The 19,411-nt window shown below is 46.8% G+C and overlaps 2 protein-coding genes across 2 annotated transcripts; one reads left to right on the forward strand and one right to left on the reverse strand.

Annotated features, from left to right (window-relative positions):
• Positions 1 to 3,670: 3,670 nt before the first annotated feature.
• On the reverse strand, positions 3,671 to 10,979 carry ACRV1 (acrosomal vesicle protein 1). The gene is given in 5 exon segments (XM_079763062.1): positions 3,671 to 4,006; positions 4,719 to 4,838; positions 6,600 to 6,876; positions 6,878 to 7,092; positions 10,770 to 10,979. Coding segments are annotated over 5 exon segments (786 nt in total). The 5' UTR covers positions 10,819 to 10,979; the 3' UTR covers positions 3,671 to 3,881.
• A 5,436-nt stretch (positions 10,980 to 16,415) lies between these two features.
• LOC307094385 (protein PIP-1-like) lies at positions 16,416 to 19,056 on the forward strand. Its single transcript, XM_079763161.1, has 3 exons — positions 16,416 to 16,639; positions 17,338 to 17,451; positions 18,373 to 19,056. Exons 1-3 carry the CDS (start codon positions 16,564 to 16,566, stop codon positions 18,495 to 18,497), a joined length of 315 nt encoding a protein of 104 aa, XP_079619287.1. The 5' UTR covers positions 16,416 to 16,563; the 3' UTR covers positions 18,498 to 19,056.
• The last annotated feature ends 355 nt before the right edge of the window (positions 19,057 to 19,411 follow it).

Genomic DNA, 19,411 nt, shown 5'->3' on the forward strand with positions numbered 1-19,411 from the left:
AAAATTGGGACTTGCTTTTAATTAAAAACTGTTATTGAGATAATTTATATACCATAAAGTTCACCCTTTAAAATGTATCCTTCAGTGGTTTTTAGTCTGTTCACAACGTTGTGCAACCACCACCACTGTCTAATTCCAGAACATTTACATCACTACCCATTACTAGTCATCATTTTTTTCTTCCCTCAGCCCCTGAGAAACACTAATTTCTGTCTGAATTGATTTGCTTATTCTGACCACTTAATAGAAACAGAATTATATAATTTTGTGTCTGGCTTCTTTTACTTAATGTTTTCAAGGTTCATCCATGTTGTATCAGTACTCTATTTCTGTTTATGGCTGAATATTATTTCACTGTATTTTGTTTATTCTTCAGTCAATGGACATTACAGTCTTAAATGTAAAATAAAAGACCTTTACACTTTCAGAAATAACATAGGAGAAAATCCTCAAGATCTGGGCCTAGACAAAGGATTATTATACTGTCTAAGAGACACAAAAATATCATCCATAAGAGGAAAAATAATTGAACTTCACTGAAATAAAAAACACACACATTTGCTGTTTTTAGATCTATTAAGAGGATAAAAAGGCAAGCTACAGAATGGAAAATACGTTTGCAAACCACATTGTAGCCTGCATCAGATCAGGTTTTGTTCCTTTGAAGGCGGCATAATCATTTCGTTGTTTTTGTATACCATATTTTATTCATCCATTGATCCTTTGATGGACATTTGGATTGCTTCTACCTGTGGCTATTGTGAATAATGCCGCTACGAACGTGGGTGTGCAAATACCTACTTGAGTCTCTGCTTTCAATTCTTTTGGGTACATACCGAGCAGTGGAATTGCTGGTTCATATGGTAGTTGTACTTGTAATTTTTTGAGGAACCATCCCGCTGTTTGCCAGAGAGACTGCACCACTTTACATTCTCACCACCTAACCAGAGTCTCTTACCCAGGCAGCTGCTCATCTGTAGGCCCCCTACAGCTTTCACAAGAGCTGCTCACTGCTTCTCGTGGGGTTTCCAGCCTAAGGTCGGAGCTGTTCAGCTTTTCCCTACCTGAGCTCGGGAGTTGGTGAAAGCAGGGTGGTCCTCAGGCAGCCCCCCCACAGGTTAGCGCGTTGCAAACAGGGTCTGCTCCATTGGGTTGGAGGCAGTGTTTTGGCAGTTGGACCACTGCCACCTCCTCTAGAAGAGGGGATGGAGCAAGGATGAGTGAAAACACCGTGAAACTTCCTACCGTGTTTAACGTGGCTTTTTCTTCATTGGGTGTTCATTTGTGTGCTGTAGACTTTTGACTGTGTTCTAGAGTTCCTATTAAATTATTTTCTCCAGTCTTTAATTAAGAAAATATTTCCACAGGGAAAAGAGAGCCTGGAGTTACCTAGTCCATCATCTTGATGATGTTGCTCCTCACTGCTGGGCTTTTGGTTGGAATTCTAATAAACTCTATCAACTTCGGGAGAATTGTCAGCTTTCCTGTGGTAAGTCTTCAATTCATGAACACAACACATCTCTCCATTTCTTAAAGTATCTTTGATTTCTTTCATCAGCATGTGTAGTTTTCCGTTTATACAGCCTTATATCTACACTAGAGGCCCAGTGCACAAATTTGTGCATGTGTGGGGTTCAGCTGGCCCAGCCCCAATAGGAGTGGATCGGGGCCGGGCCTGTCTGGAGGAGGAGATGGCGGGAGGTTGGCCAGCCAGCCCACCCAGATCCGGATCTGATCAGGGCCAGGCCGGCTGGGGGGAGGGGCTGTGGGTGATTGGCCAGTGGGTTCCGCCCCCAATTGGGGTAGGGGGGCCAGTGGGGGGTGGGACAGGCCACGGGGAGGGGCTGTGAGCGGTGGGCCAGCTGGCCCCGCCCCTTATTGGGGTGGGGGGGCGATCAGGGGTGGGGCCAGTGGGAGGAGGGGCTGCAGGAGGTTGGCCGGCTGGCCGCACCCCCAGATTGAGCAGTTTGCTGGCTGCAGTGGGCATCATAGCGACCGGTTGTTCTGGTTGTTATGGCGTTTGGTTGCTGGCTTTATATATATATATAGTTCTCTTGTTGTAAGCCATTGGGAATGATACTGTAATTTTAGTTTGGGTGTTTAAGTGTTCATTGCTAGTATATAGAAGTACAATTGATTTTTGTACATTAATACTGTATTCTCTGACCTTGCTGGACTCACTAATTACTTGTAGGAGTGTTTTTCTGGATTTCTTCAAATTTTCTACATGGAGCATCATGTCATCTGCTAATAGGGACAGTTTCATTTCTTTCTTTCTGATCTTTATGCCTCCTGCTTCCTTTTCTTTCCTTACTGCACTGCCTGGAATTTATGTTGAGTAAGATTGTTCCCAGGCTTAGAGAGATATCATCCCGTCTTTTATCATTATGGATAATGTTATCTGTGGCGTGTGTTTTTAAGTTGAGGAAACTCTCGTCTGTTTCAGTTTTTCTGAGAGTTTAACGTGAATGATTGTTGAATTTTTGTAAATGTGTTTTTCTGTATGAGTTGATATGATAAACTTATTTTTCTTTTTTAGCCCGCTATTATAGATTACATTGATTTTCAAATATTGAGCCAGCTTTGCACCCACAAATAAACCTCATGGTGTATAATTCTTTCTACATCATACTTAATTCCATTTGATAATATTTATTCAGGATTTTTTTTGTCTATATTCATGAGATATATTGGTCTATAGGTTTTCTATTTTTGTGTGTGTACTATCTTTGTCTGGTTTTGGTATCAGGGTAACATTAGTTTCTTAAAATTGTTGGTAAGTGTTCTCTCCCCCTGTGTTTTCTGGAAGAGATTGTGTAGAATTGGTGTTAATTTTTCTTTAAACATTTGGTAGAATTCTCAAGTGAAAACATCACAGCCTGGAGATTTCTTTTGGGGGAATTTCTAGATTATAAATTCAATATTAATAATTATAAAACTATTTAAATTACTCATTACATAATGAGCAAGTTGTGGTAATTTGTGTTTTTCAAAGAATTGGTTTCTTTAACTAAGTTATCAAATTTATGTGTGTAGAGTTGTTAATAGTATTCCCTTAGTATCTTTTTGAAGTCTTCAGGGTCTCTTTTATCATTTTTTTTCTTTGCTAGAGGTTTAATTGATCTTTTCAAACAACCAGCTCTTTCTTTTATTGATTTTTCTCTATTTTTCTGTTTCCAGTATTATTGATTTCTGCTTTTACCTTCATTACTTCTGCTTACATTGGGTTTATTTTGCTTTTCATTTTCAATGTTCTTGAAGATGGGAACTTAATTGATTTGAGCCTTTTTTTTTCTTTTCTAAAGTGTGCATTTATACAGCAATAGATAAAAAGGAGTAATTTTATTACGATTATGTTAAGAGTAGACTCTTGAAGACTAAAAACTGTCAAAGAAGGGGTGAATTTTGGACACCATGATACGTAGATGGGGATGGGGTTCCAGGGAGTCAGAGAAGGACCCTCTCTCTGTTTAAGCTTGTAAAACGTTAGTACCTACTTTGTATTCCTCTTTGTGGTCTCTGTCCTGGAGGATCTGGTTTAAAAATGCATCTGTTTCAATGCGTGAAGTGAAGGACACTTAGGCTGACCCTGCAACTGACTGAAAAGAAACCTGTCTGGAGTCTATATTCTTTAACCATGCGGGATTTATTGAAAAACAAAAGAATGTTGAGAGATGGATTTGGGGAACAGAGAAAACAGAGGACAGAGAGGAGTGGGTAGGAGAGGCATGGATATTGAGCATCCAGTCTGACACTCAGGCAGAGGCCCACGTGACTAGCTGTTGACTGGAAGGGAAACCAAATGTAAATTGAGCCCCGTAGGTTGGTGGAGGATTTTTGCTGCCTGAGTCAGAGCCAGAAGCAAGGAAGAGCACCAGCTTCTAGGTCATGTTGCAGAAAGATGCATCCCGACAGCAGATAAGTTGCATCCTGGTCCCATGGGAGAAGAGGCTCATTGATGGGCACATATTCTCACATCCCTGAACCATGAATTCAAGTTTTCCACCTGAAAGAAGCAGAAACAGACTGTAGTGAGCAGGAGGCAAACTAAGCCTCCATCCCATCCCGTGGTCCCCAGTGTCCTCATGCTGGCGAGAGTGAGACCTCCCTTTCCACTTGCCTCTTCTAGGCCCTCTCCTCCATCTGTTGCCCACTCCCTCTATTGAGGGACCAGACAGACTACAAGGGAAGTGAGGCAATGTGGTTTACAGGATGGAAGTAACCAAGATCCCTTATTTTGGGGATGAGGAGTGAGTGGAAGGGTAGAGAGGTGTGGCTCGATACTCTGACAGTTCCGGCAACCTATGGGCACAGACTGGTAGACAATCGTTTACTCATTTACTCGGTATTTACTAAATACCTACCATGTGCTGGACATGGTGCTAAGTGCTAGGAATATATAGCCGTGAACAAGATAGACCCAGTCCTGAGCTTACAGCCAGTGGCTCAAGGGGCCACTCAGATTTCTTTAATAAGAAGAGACAGTCATTCTTCCTGCCTCCTTTAAAGACCTGCTGGGAAGAGACTCTACCTTTCCCTCAGTAACTGGAATTCTACTCCTAATACTTGGAAGGATAAGGTTTTATTGAATTTCCAAGTTTCTGGGAAGCACAGCTTGTTTCCTCCTCAGGCCCCTGTCCCCTCCCGCCACCCAACTACTCCCCACGAATACTCAAGTGTTTGCTGGCAAAGATCGCCTCACGAAGTCCCCACTGTACCTTCAAAGATCTTCTTTAACATGCACTGCTGGGAATTCTGAAGGGTGCAGGATCCCTCTCCACGAAGACATTTTCCTTCACTATTCATATAAGAGCATGTGTGGCAGTTTATCCCTGGGCCTGAAAATTTTAAGATAAGCCTGATGAAATTCTCTTGTGTAGCCGTGAGTCACACCTCTGGGGATGGGTGATGGGCAACTTGCAGCCTGGATGCAACACATTTGATTTCTTGGTTCTTGTTGGGGATCTGAGGGCCCTGTGTCTGATAGAGCCTATTCTTTCTTCTCTACCAGTGAAATGCCTTCATTCTTTCTGCTTCATCTATGATGTTCATTGCTGATGAATCCCAAATGTATCTCTCTGATACTGACTTTTACTCCGATTCATATCCCCCTTGACGTCCTGGACATTTATAATTAGACGCCATGTCTAACAATAGGATCAAAGAAGAACTTATTACATGTCTGACTCCCTTTCATACTCTCCTCCACACTCTCACTTACCCACAGGCACAAACACTTGGAGGAAAATTTGACCAATAAGCTATGTTAGAATGCTCTAATTTTGCTAACCCTATAGAGAGTCTGTACCGTTCTCCATTTTCAAATCGACCTTTATGAGAAGGTCAGTGTGTCACAAAGGGCGTTCTCTTTGAAAAGCTCCTATGTTGCCTTTTGTTCTCTCTCCACTGCCAATTCCCTAGTTAAGGAAGCACAAGAAGTGAAAAAAATAGGGCTTTGGAGTCCGACCTCAGTTTGAACCCAAGGTTTGCTATTTTTTTAACCATGTAATGTTAGTCTCACTTCTCTCAACTGAAAATTTGGGATACTACTACTTAAGTGATGGGGTGAAATATGAAGTATTACGTCTGGTAATAATTTAAGGCCTCAAATCTTGGATCTAGTTTTCAATTCCTCGAACAACCCATTTCTAGTAAGAACCAAACAATTGCCATTGTCCTGGGAACTTATTTCTGGATCTAACAGGATGTCTTCATGCTTTACTTCTCATGTTCAAATAAACAAACAAAAAAAAAAACACCAGCTTGGAAGCTAGATATTTCTCTCTTTAAAAAAAATTTTTTTTTTATTGATTTCAATAAGGAAGGGAGAGGGAGAGTGAGAGAAGCATCAATGATGAGAGAATCATTGATTGGCTGCTTCCTGCAACCTTCCCCCCCTCCCGCCCCCCACAACTGGGGACCAATCCTGCAACCATGGCATGTGCCCCAACTGGGAATCGAACCGTAACCTCTTGGTTCACAGGTCGATGCTCAACCACTGAGACATGCTGGTTGGGCTAGAGAGCTCTTTACAGGGTTTGCATAGCACTCCAACAGTTTGTTAAGAGGCAGGTTGAGCATGAAACTCTTGAAGATTAGTCTTCCAGAAGCCCCTTCCATGGGAGCTGTGAGCTTCTGCATTCATAAATTCTTTTTTTAAAAAAAATATATATTTTATTGATTTTTTTACAGAGAGGGAGAGGGATAGAGAGCTAGAAACATCGATGAGAGAGAAACGTGGATCAGCTGCCTCCTGCACACCCCTCACTGGGGATGTGCCCGCAACCAAGGTACATGCCCTTGACCGGAATCGAACCTGGGACCCTTCAGTCCGCAGGCCGACGCTCTATCCACTGAGCCAAACCGGTTAGGGCAGCATCCATAAATTCTTAGGTAAAGTGAGGCTGGAGGGACTGCTGGCATCTTGCATTTGTGTTATTTTTCTTTAAAGAGGACCTTCCTAATGGTTTCGCCTGTAGAGAGAGAACGGTTTGCGAAGTGTCTGAGAACTCTTCTTCCTTCTGCACTCTTGGGTTCCTCGATGTGTGACCTACTTCCCACCCGAAGGCAAGGCCTGGCGCCCATCCGATGTGGCTCACCTGCACTGGTGGCTGCTGGACTGCCTGAAGGCTGTTCCCCCGAAGCCTGTTCCCCCGAAGCCTGTCCCCCCGAAGGCTGTCCAGTGGCGGCGTGTTCAGCCATAGACATAGGTTGTTCACCGGCAGCTTGCTCAGGCGCAGCCTGTTCAGCCGGAGCCTGTTCACCTGAAGTCTGTTCAGCCGGAGCCTGCACACCTGCAGGTGGGTCACCGGAAGCGTGAGCACCTGCAGCGTGCGCCCTCACCGCAGCGTGCTCAGCCAGACCGGGCCCCCCGGAAAGTGGGCTTACCTGAAATGTGCTCACCGGAAGCGCGTCCGACTAAAGCGTGCTCGAATGCAGCCTGCTTGCTCAAGGCGTCCCCGCCTGAAGAAGTCTCAAATAAAGCCTCGTGGTCGGAAGGGGTTGCAAGGGAAAAGGGCTCCCCTGAAAATTGCTGCACGGCATCTTGATGATTCAAAGAGCCAGGAGGCTCATCCAGCTGACTGGGTGCTCCTGGGATGGGAGAAGGAACAGGAAAAAAGATATTGGTACTTCATCTCATGATAAAATTGTGCACCATATAGTGAACCTAAAACAGTAATATTATAGTGCAAAAAATTAAAATTTAAAAGCCATCAAGACTACATGATAAAATTTTCAAAAGCCTCCTAACATTTAAATCAAAAAAGGAGGGGATAGTAGAGGAATATCATGTAAGGAAAAATATCCTGTAAGTAAATTACATCTAGAAAATTAATACTTTAGAAAATTAATTGTAAGGCTAAAAGCAAGATACCCATGAAAAACACACAAGGTGACAAAACAAGCCAGAGGAAAATCATTTGGGCAAAAATTGAAAAAGGATCCCCAGTCAAATTTATAGAAAATATTCCTTTATTAACCTTTGGTCGAGAATATGTTTGTATATTTTCAGAAAACAACTCCGAGACCATGTGGATTCCAGCAAGAGAGGAATCGACAGGACTACTCCAGCCATGAAGACAGAAGAGAAGCAGTCCAGAGACGGAAGACGCTGATGTGGCCTTCCCATACTAGCAGTTAGCAGCTGTGCATCACTGCAGATTGCCCAGGACCAAACCGGACAGAGTCGGACCTGCATTACCACCATTTGTCCACCATCCAGAACTGAAATGTCAGTGCTGACATGTACACATAAGGAACTGTTGGACATTGAAATTGGGTCTCAAAAGAACTGTTGGCCCAGAAAGAAACTCACTACACACTGATTCATTTGCCTGTCACCATAACCATTATTGCTTGTCTCATTTTCGGTTCTTATAAGTGTATTTCTAATAGCACATGATCTCACTCATCTAGGGGAAATAATGAACAACATAGACTGATGAACAAGAACAGACCCAGAAACAAGGAGGCATGGATCAGACTGTCGGGCCTCGGGGGGAGGGTAGGGAAGGGTGGGGGTAAAGGGGGAGATCAACCAAAGGACTTGTGTGCAGGCATATAAGCCTAACCAGCGGTTAAGGACAACAGGGGGGTGGGGGCATGTATGGGGAGGGGTGTGGGATGGGAATGGGGGGACGAGGACAAATATGTGATACCTTAATCAATAAAGAAATTAAAAAAAAAAAAGAAGAAGAAGGTGATGACGAGGAGCGAATGCGTGCCTGGGGGTAAAGACTGCTTTCCCATGGAGGAAGGCTCCCAGGCTGCCTGTGGGCCTGTACCAGGCAACTGACGATATTACAGATGCCGGAGGAAGCCAGCTAATTATGCACAACGGAATACTGCTCAGCCGGAAGAAAAGACGGAAGACTGCCATTTGAGACAACGTGGATGGATGGACCTTGAGACTGTTACGCTAGTGAAATAAGTCAGTCAGAAAAAAAAGTGAAGAACCATCTGATTTCACTCATATGTGGGATATAAAACTGAAACTTGTGGACGCAAACAACAGTGTGGTGGCTGCCAGAGGGAAGGGGGTGGGGGGTGAAGGGGGCCTGATATATGGTGATGGAAAATGATTTGACTTTGATTGGTGGGCACACAGTGCAATATATAGATCTCAGTATCACAGAAATACACACTTGAAGCCTGTATGGGCCTATTAACCAATGTCACCTGGATAAATTTAATTAAAAAATAAATGTCCACTGAACACAAAAATTACCAGATGGAATTAAGATGCCTTTATTTGGCAATTTCAACTTCTTTCCTGTACTCAGTCCCCTATCTATGTGGGTTGGAGGCTCAAAGCAAAGTTACTATCAATCTTAAGATAAAAACATCCTGCCCTGACTGGTGTGGCTCAGTGGATAGAGCGTTGGCCTGCGGACTGAAGGGTCCCAGGTTCGATTCCGGTCAAGGGCATGTACCTTGGTTGCAGGCACATCCCCAGTAGGGGGTGTGCAGGAGGCAGCTGATCGATGTTTCTCTCTCGTCGATGTTTCTAACTCTCTATCCCTCTCCCTTCCTCTCTGTAAAAAATCAATAAAAAATATATTTTTAAAAAAAAAAAAGATAAAAACATCCTTTGACTATATATCTGAACTGAGATTCCTTGTGACATAACATTTACACCCACTTCATGGAGTTGTCATGAGTAGTCAATAAGATAAATTGTGAAGCGCCTAGCCCATTGCTAAAATGCTCAATTAATTTTAGTTTCCTCTCCTCCCCTTACACTGGGAATTACAAAACTCTTAGCTGGGCATTCTCTTCTGACCAGTCTCTTCTGCCTTTAGTCCATTTCCTCAATGACTGTAGACAGATATTCCTTACTTATGACTTTCATTTTATCGAGTGAAGCACCAAATAGAATTTGAGTATTACTCTTTGATTTGACTGAGTAACCTAGAGGAGGGAAAGCAAACTGTAATGACTGAGTTATTGACCTAGCCAAAAGCTGAGAGGAATCACAAGATCTTTTAGACAGGTAGCCTAAGGCCCCAAAGTCCTCTATCTCTTTAAGAGTTCTGACTCATTCATTCCTTCTGGGTGATGTGTAGTCCTTAAAATCAATGACTTTCTGGAAAAACGAAGCTCATAATACGTGGAGAAAGGAGGAAAGGTAAGACGTAGTAAGGCTTTTAGGAGGTTTTTATTTTTAAAAATCGTTACAGAATTATCTGCTTGACTGGTTCTTCAATAGTTAACAGAAGCTTCAACAAAGAGATATTTCTACTATAGAAAGGAAGCTTGAAAAAGTACACTGATTTCTGAGTCATCCTTATAGTTTCTGAGTCACTGCTTTACCGTGCAGCTGACATATAGTACCACCTGATAGCTATGTATCTATGTTTCTGAGTCAACCTTTGAAAATCTAAAAAAGCCAAAAACAAAATGTCTGAGAACTGACGTTACAGGAAAACACTTTGTCATTTAACCAACAGCTCAGAGTTCATGGCCTCTCTCTTCTCCTGGAGGAAGAAGGAGGGAACACAGCCCACCATGAATGTGGGTCCTAAAGAGGAAATACAGACACCTGGAAGCCAGGAAAGAGAGGTGTGCCAGTAAACTCTGGCCCCAGCCCTGCTGTGTCCTGACATGGCTTTCTGGGACTTTACATTCCGTCTCCTTGTAGCTTTCCTTCCCACATTAACTGCACAAGGCTCTCTTGCATTCAGTTCACTGGAACAAGCCTTCATTAGACTTCCATAGAACCCTAGACCTACACTGAGTGGCCAGATTATTATGACCTCTGAACCCATAATAATCTGGCCACTCAGTGTATATATTAGAGGCTCGGTGCATGAATTCGTGCATGGGTGGGGTCCGGCCAGCCTGGCTAGGGGGAGGGGACATGGGTGGTTGGCCGGCCTGCCTGCTGGTTGAATTCTTGGTCGAGGGAACAATTTGCATATTAGCCTTTTATTATATAGGACATACACTGAGTGGCCAGATTATTATGCATTCAGAGATCATAATAATCTGGCCACTCAGTGTATATTTTCATCTCACAGAGCATCAGGTACAAGTATTGAGTGGCTGACCGAAGTAGGAAGAGGCCTGATCCGCGCCAGTGGGCTCCTCTGATGGTAAAGCCATAACCAGAAGGAATCAACTGGCTCAGAGTTGAAGTTGTTTAGCTCTTCCTGAGTATGAGTCAGACTGATTGCGGTAACTAAGATACCGATCTTTCTTCTTCAAGGGCTGAATCATCTTAAAGAGGCCTATTACACATCTACCCAGAGTTAAGGTAGAGGACTCACCTCTGGCAGATCCAAGCAGATAAAGACTCACTAGCAAGAGAAACTTCATCTGGATTTTGGGACAGAGGGAACCCTGGTGGAGGGCACCCAAGCGCTGTGAAGAGAAACTGTGAGCAGAAGCTCCCAGTGCTGAGTCACTGCTTCTGGGAATTCTAGAACCTCAGCATCAACCCATGTTTGCTAACAATGGGCTGTGCTCTGAGGTTCTCAGGTTGGCCCTCCAACAACCCATCCAACTGTGCCAGTGCGGGTTATGTGTTTGCCACATGCAAGGTGGTGTGTTGGGGCTCTCGGCCCTATTTAAAAAATCTTATCAAATAACATATAGCCTTTGTAATAAAATTTAAAAACTATATCCTCTCTTCTTCAAGTGTTCTTGAGTCAAGTGTGGCTGACTGGTTATTTTCTCTTTGGCTCTCTAAATCAGCCCTTCGCTGGCCCTGTACCCCAGAAGGCTGACCTCTATGGACTTGATTCCCTGAGTGCTGGTTGGGGTTGGATTCAGATTGGGTTTAGCCAATGGAAGATTGGAGGGAGGAAACACACACACACACACACACACACACACACACACACACACAGAGGGAGAGGGAGGGAGAGAGACCAAATAAAGAGGAAGATAGAGAGAGAGAGAGAGAGAGAGAGAGAGAGAGAGGAGGAAGAAGAAGAAGAAGAAGAAGAAGAAGAAGAAGAAGAAGAAGAAGAAGAAGAAGAAGAAGAAGAAGAGGAGGAGGAGGAGGAGGAGGAGGAGAAGGGGAGGAGGAGGAGGAGGAGGAGGAGGAGGAGGAGGAGGAGGAGGAGAGGAGGAGGAGGAGGAGGAGGAAAGATTGCGATTGAAGTACTTGTTGTGCTGGGTCTTTCCATGATGGAGCTTCGGTTGAGTGTCCTCTCCTCCATGGTTCCAGCTCTCAACCAGGCTATTGCAACATGTTTTTCTTCCCCTGCCCCTTAGGCCTAAGGACCATGATAGGTTCTTTCTGTGCTAAAATCTGGATGCCCCAACTAACTAACTTCCTTCTTCTTTTCTTCCTTCCTTCCTTCCTTCCTTCCTTCCTTCCTTCCTTCCTTCCTTCCTTCCTTCCTTCCTCCCTTCCTTCCTTCCTTCCTTCCTTCCTTTTCCTTAACCCTGCCCACTTCTGTAAATAGTCTCTTCATAAAGGTCTATATCAGCCATGGTTTTGGCAGGAAGCAGATGGCAAACTCAAATGGGTAACCAGAGAATTTACATGCTATGGGCACAGAAAAGGGATCAACAAGGGATAGTCGAAAGCTGTGCCTTGAGCTGTCTGTTCTTTCCCAGGAGCAGCCAGGCTGAGGGGACAGATGCAGTGAGGCACCCCCTGGTATAAAGCTGGAACTTTGGGTGGAAGAGAGCCCCCAGCCTTCATCTACTTCTTCCCTGCCTGCCTCTCTTGGACCACAATGTGCTGGATCTGGCGTAGATGACATTCATCACTCTTACAATTATCTGTTCAATGTGTGTTTCCTCCATTAGACTCTAAGCTCCTTGAAACTAGGTCCCTGCCTGAGTCACTGTTGTATCCCCAGCACCTAGCAGCATGTTTGCCACATAAAAGGTCCATAATGCATTATTTTTCTGAATGAAGGAATGAATGAATTACCTTTTCTGGGCCTCTCTCTGCCTCCTGGACGAGAATCTATGGAGAGCCCCTAGAATGGGCTGGCTGAGGATTCTGGGTCCACTGGAGAAGCAGGATCACCAGGGGGCAAAAGCTGCAGAGGAGGCCTACCCAACTGGGCTTGAGCTGGAGGACAAAACTGGGATTTCAAGGTCAGGGGCTGGGCTCATGTGGAGTCAAGAAGAGCATGAAAAAACATGCCACCAACAGTTCCTTCCTTTCATGCGGAGTAAGTTTGGAGAAACAGCTATGAGATCCCATTGAGTCAGACTTTTGATGCCAGACGCAGTGGAAATGAGTGGAAAGGAAGAGGCACTGTCGTCCGTACCACCCCCCAGTTTAAAGTTTAGCAGCACCCTTCTTTGCAATTATTATTCCTTTCTGGGTCATCCCTGTCTCCCCCCTCCCCCATATTGAGAGACAGGACCTTAAGGCCTGATTGTTCTCTCCTTAAACCCTGCGCTCCAACTTTTTCCTCCCTCTTTCTTTTTAAGGTCGGCTTTATGGGACTATAGCCCAGTCCCACTCCGGGTGGCTTTCCCTGAGTTCTACTTTGGAAATCTCTTTCTATACCCAGCAGCCTGGCATTTCTAAGCCAATCCTGTGAGTGTCTGAGCACACCACGTAAGAAAACATGGTGATGGGGGGAATTCACTGTGGAACTTGGAGAGTTCTGGAACTAAGACAGCCAGAGGTGCTCCAGTCCCTGCCTCCTTCCTCCGCGGATCTCTTTCGTCCTAATATTCCAGTCCCAATGCCCCTAAATGAGCCCAAGAATCAGCCAGCTCAGCCCCTGTAATGTCCGTGGCCTGGCTCAAAAGGATGAGCTGAGCCAATCAGAGCCTTCTCCCAGGAATTGGCCGTCGAGACACAGGAAGACAGAGACAATTCGCGAAAGGTCATTTAGCCTCATGTGCTGAGACCACTATTGGGGGGTCAAAAGGAGGATGAGCAAGCTGAGAAGTCCAGGAGACGGTAACAGAGAGAAAAGAACACGGAAGAGATGGGAGACACCTTGCCTCTTTCAGTTTACCTTGAATAATGGGAAATTACATGGATGTCCGAGCTGGGAATACACACCACCCAGACCGGGCCACGTGGAGACCCGAACACAATCTGTGGCCTGAGATGGGGTTCTGGCTCCACGGCCGCGCTAATGCTAGTTATCTTGTAGGACTTCGTTTCTTATGGTCTCCCTCCCTGTGTCCCTACTGCTCTTGTTCTAACCTTACTTTCCTCTATTCCTTCTATTTTGAGACTTCTGCTTACCAGTACTCCAACTGGTTCATAACTTCTGCTTACTCGCAGCTTCTGAGTGTTCATTACGTCTGCTTACTTACCCTTGACTTCTGAGGCGTGCCTTTGTCTATCTTTTGATCCTAGTGTGCACTGCTGACTCTCCTCACATTTGGTTTTCTTTTTTTGTTTGTTAATCCTCACCTGAGGATATTTTTCCATTGATTTTTAGGGAGAGGAGAAGAGAGAGGGCAAGACAGATAGAAAAAAAAAAAAAATCGATGTGAGAGAAACACATTGATTGGTTGCCTCCTGCATGACCCCCGACCAGGGCCTGGGCCAGGGAGGAACCTGCAACCAAGGTACATGCCCTTGCCCTTGATCGGAGTCGAACCCGGGACCCTTTGGTCCACAGGCCGAGGCTCTGTCCACTGAGCCAAACCGGCTAGGGCTCACATTTGGTTTTCAAGAGAGAATCTCAGTGGTCTAAGCTCTCACTGTCATCTCTTTTGCACAAAATTCCAATGCCAGGCTACCGCGTAGGCCTTTCATGTGATTCACATGGCCACAATGGAGGGTATATGTGATCCCTGTGAAAAGACCTAGGAAAGGGTTGTAGCCATGGCAACCATTTTCAGGCTTCCCAAAAGTTAGAGGGGGTGAGGGCGCAGTCAAATTGGGAGGCATGTTGCTTCACCTGTGCAGTGCTACCACCAGGACCTTTTGCAACCTGTCCCCACATTTACTTCCTTAGGCTCATCTTTCTGCTCCCCCCGCCTCCATCTGCATCCCAAGCTCCCTCCCAAGCCACAGGCATACACAGCTGCCAGCTGTTTCCTGAGTATGCAGCGCTCTCTGCATGTGCATGGTTCTCTCCTCTCTTGTCCTGAAAGTGTACTGCTCCTCCTCATCTTCCTGATGAGAGTGAGTTCTCAACTCTTCGCACACTCCCAGGTTCTCAGGTCTTATCCATGCCCAGTCAGTCACCACCTACAAACAGAAGTCTTCCTGAATCTATCCATCTGGCCCACAGACACCTGACACAGGGACCGGGTGCGGAGGGACTGTGCCATGATGAGACTGCGCTGCCCCACGAGCTGGGCCTGGGCCGGAACTGAGGCTGCTCTCTGCAACCGCCCTTCGGGACTGATGGTAATCGATGTTCATTCGGAGAAGTCAGCATCCCTTCCTGGCCTCCTGCTGTGTGCTGGTTCCTGGAACAGGCTGTTGTCCTGACCTGGTCAAGCATGTACTAGTAATCTCCCCTCCCTGGTGGCATTCCCATTCTGTACTAGTGCCCTTGCTTGTCTCCCCCCCACCACCACCCCCCTTTACCCTATGTAACTCGCTGGTGCCTGCCAAGCTGCGCCAGGCTCCATTTTGTCTCACATTCACCTAAGACACTCCTTGTACGTAAGGTTCCCTTAATAAACTCGTTAATGACCAGACTGGAGGGGCCAGGCTTCTTCTTCTTCTTTTTTTTTTTTTCTATCTTGTTTTTCCCTGCCCTCCACTTACCAAGGTAGATTTTTCCATCTCAGGGCTTTTCCCTGGGTCTGCGTGTACAAACGCAGCGTCAACTGAGCCTGAAGATGTGGGTTCGATTGTAGGGAGCGGTTATAGGGTTAAGCCTCGGACTGACCTGCTGGCAAAGTCGCAAACAAGTCCCAGCTTGGAGGGCACAGTCCTCTAAGCATAATTAAGCTTGATCTTGTGACTGCTCCCTAGATCTTTCCTGGGTAGCTAATGGGCTGTGGGAGGGGCAGCAAGTGCTGCCAAAACCAGTGAAACTTACAAGAACATTGTAAATTACCTTGTTTGTCCCTGACTATAAATAAAGCATCAGCTTTGCAGTCTGGATCTGTTCTGTGGCCTCAGCCAGGCACAGAAGATCCACCTAGACCCAGCTTACTCTTTTGTCTTTTTCTTCATCCTTCACTGCCCTCCCTCAGGCTCGGTGAACCCTTGGCTGTGCAGGCGCAGATCATTCGATTCTGCCACGTATCCTCTTTGTCACTTGGGACCGATGGCTTCCTTTTGGTTTTCTCATCAGTAAAATGGAGACCATAATGACACCTATATAGGCCCTTGTTTGAGAGTCAGCTGGAATAACCCTGTCCGGCATATGGTGATCTGTCTCTCAGCGTCACGTGTTGTTTGGGATGGGGTGAGGGCCTCCTCAGACCTCAGAGCTGGGCTGGGGAGTGTTGTACCCTGTGGAGCTGGCCCTCCCTCTCAGTGTGTTTCCTGTTCTTTCTTAAGCTGGGGGAGAAGGGCCGTGCAGAAGGGGCGGGGGGGATGTATTTGCTCTTGAAGTCTGGCATCTGGGGAAGGGTGGACCCACGTTATGGGATGTGCCGAGGGCTGCAGGGGAGCCTGAAGCCAAAGCTACAAAACATTTCCCCCAGATCAGTGTTTTAAAATGACATTTATGAAGCAACAAACAAAAACTCTCTATCTTGTCTGGAATGCAGCCTGCCTGGAAAATAAGCCTAAATCTGCTACTCGGGGTTTAGTGCGTTATTAGCAACAGTCTCTAGGCGCATATCCATTTCCGTGAAATCAGGAGATTGCCAGAGCTGGACTCACCTATTTAGGGACGAGGTCCCGAGGTCCCGTAAGTAAGGAAGATCACGTATCGTGAGCCCCACCCAGGTTCATCTCTCACCTGAATCTCCTAAGTACCGGGGCTGAGTAAGGCGGCCGCAATTCTCCCATTTAAGAGCCTGTAGGGCCAGTGAGGGGTGCGGAGCCTGAGGCAGCAGGAGCTCCATGCCCTCAGGTCCTGGGCAAGGGCAGCCCTCGGCCTGGGCTCCCATTGGCTACTCCTCCGTGATAAAGCCGGACACGTTCTCGGGGGCTGGTGCCTGCAGCGAGCTCTCTCTCTCCTTCAGCTACTCCCTGGTCCTGGGGCAGAGATGGGTACGAGCCTTTCACCGCGGCCGCTGCTGCTGCTGCTGCTGGGCCTCTCCTTGCTTCTGGGCTCCCTGCAAGGTGAGCCCCTCCAGGGCATCTGGGGGGACCCTGGGTACTGGGTCTAGGGGAGCAGACCCACGGGGGTGCTGCGGATTGAGGGGCATAAGGACCTACCTTCACCGCAGAGGTGACCACAGCCTTCCCCCACCCCACTCTCTCCCCCGCCTCAGCCTCCTCTCCTTTGCTTCTTCCACTTCGGGCCCCACTCTGCTCCTCCTCCCTTTCTTCTTCCCCGTCTTGTCCTCATTTTACTGAAGCCTCCACCTCCCTTCCAGCTCATTTCTAACCTTGATGCTCCCCAATTCCTCAAGCTTCCTTGCTGAGAGCCCTACATTTGAGTACAAAGAACGTCTTTGGTCGGTGGATGGTGGATGTGGGCTCCTGGGGAGAGGACTGGGAGGAATGACATGGGCGTTACAGTTGGGGTCAGGCAGACTGCGGGGTAGAACTTGACCTGCTCCAGCAGCACAGTCCAGCCCTGGGAGGTGAGGAAGACCCCGTCTGTACTTGGGCACAAGCCCTGCGCCCAGAGGAACCCCTGCCTCCTCCCAGGTGCCTCGGAAGTCATCTGCTTTCTGCATGCATCCGGTGGGACGGTCATTGTCCGTCATTGTCATTGTGCGGCCTGCGTCCGGGCCAGAGGCTGTGTTCTCTCTCCTGACCCGCAGGGGGTATCGGGCCGGAAGAGCCTCATGATGTTGGTTTTGACTTTTCAGCTCTAACGTGTTTCAAGTGTGATCTACTCAACGCCACTGGTGTCTGCGAGCGTGGGGAAAGCTCGTGCCAGGCCAGGGGCAGCCAGCAGTGCTTTCTGAGGAAGGTGTATGAAGGTAGGTGGGCCCGAGACATCCGGGTGCACTTGGCCCCACCTTGAGGGAGGTGGCTCTCTCAGGAGCCCTGGGGGCAGAGGCAGAGAGGGAGGCATTTTTCCCCTCCCCCCCTAAGAAGTTGGGAAAGTGTCTGGATCTGCTGCTGGACCACCTCTGGCCCTTGACCAGATAAAGAGACTTGTCAGGAGACAAGTGCTTGTGGGGGAGCCCCTGGGTCCTTGTGTTGTCCCCACACACCCTCAGGGATGACAGGAATCGGACTATAAATTCTGAGGGAGCTTGTTTGTGGTGTCTATTTGGGGAACTGGAGGCCTTGGTGAGGGCACGATTAGGCGTTGGGGGAGGGATGGCCCCATAGGGGCCCACTCCTGGCAGTCTGAACTTCGGAAGCAATGTGCTGTTTGTTTCTCCACATTCACTGAATCATTTTAAAATATATATATATTGTAGCCCTAACTGGTTTGGCTCAGTGGGTAGAGCGTCAGCCTGCGGATACTCAGCTCAAGGGTCCCAGGTTCGATTCCGGTCAAGGGCATGTACCTTGGTTGTGGGCAAAAAAATCAATAAAATATATATTAAAAAAAAAAATATATATATATATTGTATTGATTTTTTATAGAGAGGAAGGGAGAGGGATAGAGAGTTAGAAACATCGATGGGAGAGAAACATTGATCAGCTGCCTCCTGCACACTCCCTACTGGGGATGTGCCCACAACCAAGGTACATGCCCTTGACCGGAATCGAACCTGGGACCCTTGAGTCCGCAGGCCGGCGCTCTATCCACTGAGCCAAACCAGTCAGGGCTGAATCACTTATTTTTTAAAACAAACATTTATGTTTTGCCTCTTATGTGGCGAACATGTGGACTTGGAGGCCACAGATCAGAGATGCCGTTTTTTTTTTTGTCTTTCTCTCTCCAGGTGACAGGTTCCAGCATGGATACCAGGACTGTAGGGACCTGTGCATCCCCATGTCTGTCTTCAGACCAAACAGTCGAGTGGATGTTGAATGCTGCCGTGGCAAATCGTTCTGTAATGGGGTTTAGCGACCTGGCCCCGCTTTGCTCTGGTCTGCTGTTCACTGGCCAGGGCCTCCCATGTAGCCCCTTTTTATACCCCTGTAGCCTCTCCCAGTCCCAACACCTGCTCCCACTCAGCTACAGGTATCTTCAACAGCTTAACCCACCCGAGGGGAGCTTTCTCCTTCCCCCCACCCTTGCTGCTCTCTCTCAGGTCCTTGTCTCCTCCTGTTTCTCCCTTCCTCCCTCCCTCCTTCCCCCATCATTGGCTGCATATAGCAAGACCCATCATCCTCTTTTCAAAAAATATTTTCTGATTGCTAACCCCTGAATTAGATGCTGATCGTAGAGCAAAGAATAAGATCTGGTCCCTCCCCGCAGTGAGCCTTCAGTTTAGTGGCTCTTATTCTGCCCGGTTGACCAGGGTCACAGTGGCTTCAATCTTGCCACCCTCTTATTCACAGGTCTTAGGGCTGGAAATTTTAAATACACACACACACACACACACACACACACACACACACTCTTTCCGTCTTTCCCCCTTTCTATTGTTTAGCTTTTTCCCTAATAAATTCGGTGTATTATTTTGGTTGGTGTTGCTTGGAATTTTTGTTCTTATGTGTGTTTTTTAATCATCACCCAAGGATATTTTCCCATTAAGTTTTAGAGAGAATGGGAGAGAAAAGGGGGAGGGTGGTGAAACATGAATGTGAGACACATCAATGGGTTCTCTCCCCCCCTCCCTCCCACCCCCCATGCTCCCTTAATAAACTCCGACCCAGGCTGGGGATGGAACCTGCAACCCAGGTACGTGCTCTTGACTGGGAATAGAACCTGTGACCCTTCAGTCCGCAGGCCGAAGCTCTAACCGTGGAGCCAAACCGGCTAGGGCTGTTTTTATGTTTTAAGTATATAAGTTAAATACAAATTCCATCTAGAAA

Source organism: Cnephaeus nilssonii, assembly GCF_951640355.1.
Source record: "Cnephaeus nilssonii genome assembly, chromosome: 22".
Classification (NCBI taxonomy): domain Eukaryota; kingdom Metazoa; phylum Chordata; class Mammalia; order Chiroptera; family Vespertilionidae; genus Cnephaeus; species Cnephaeus nilssonii.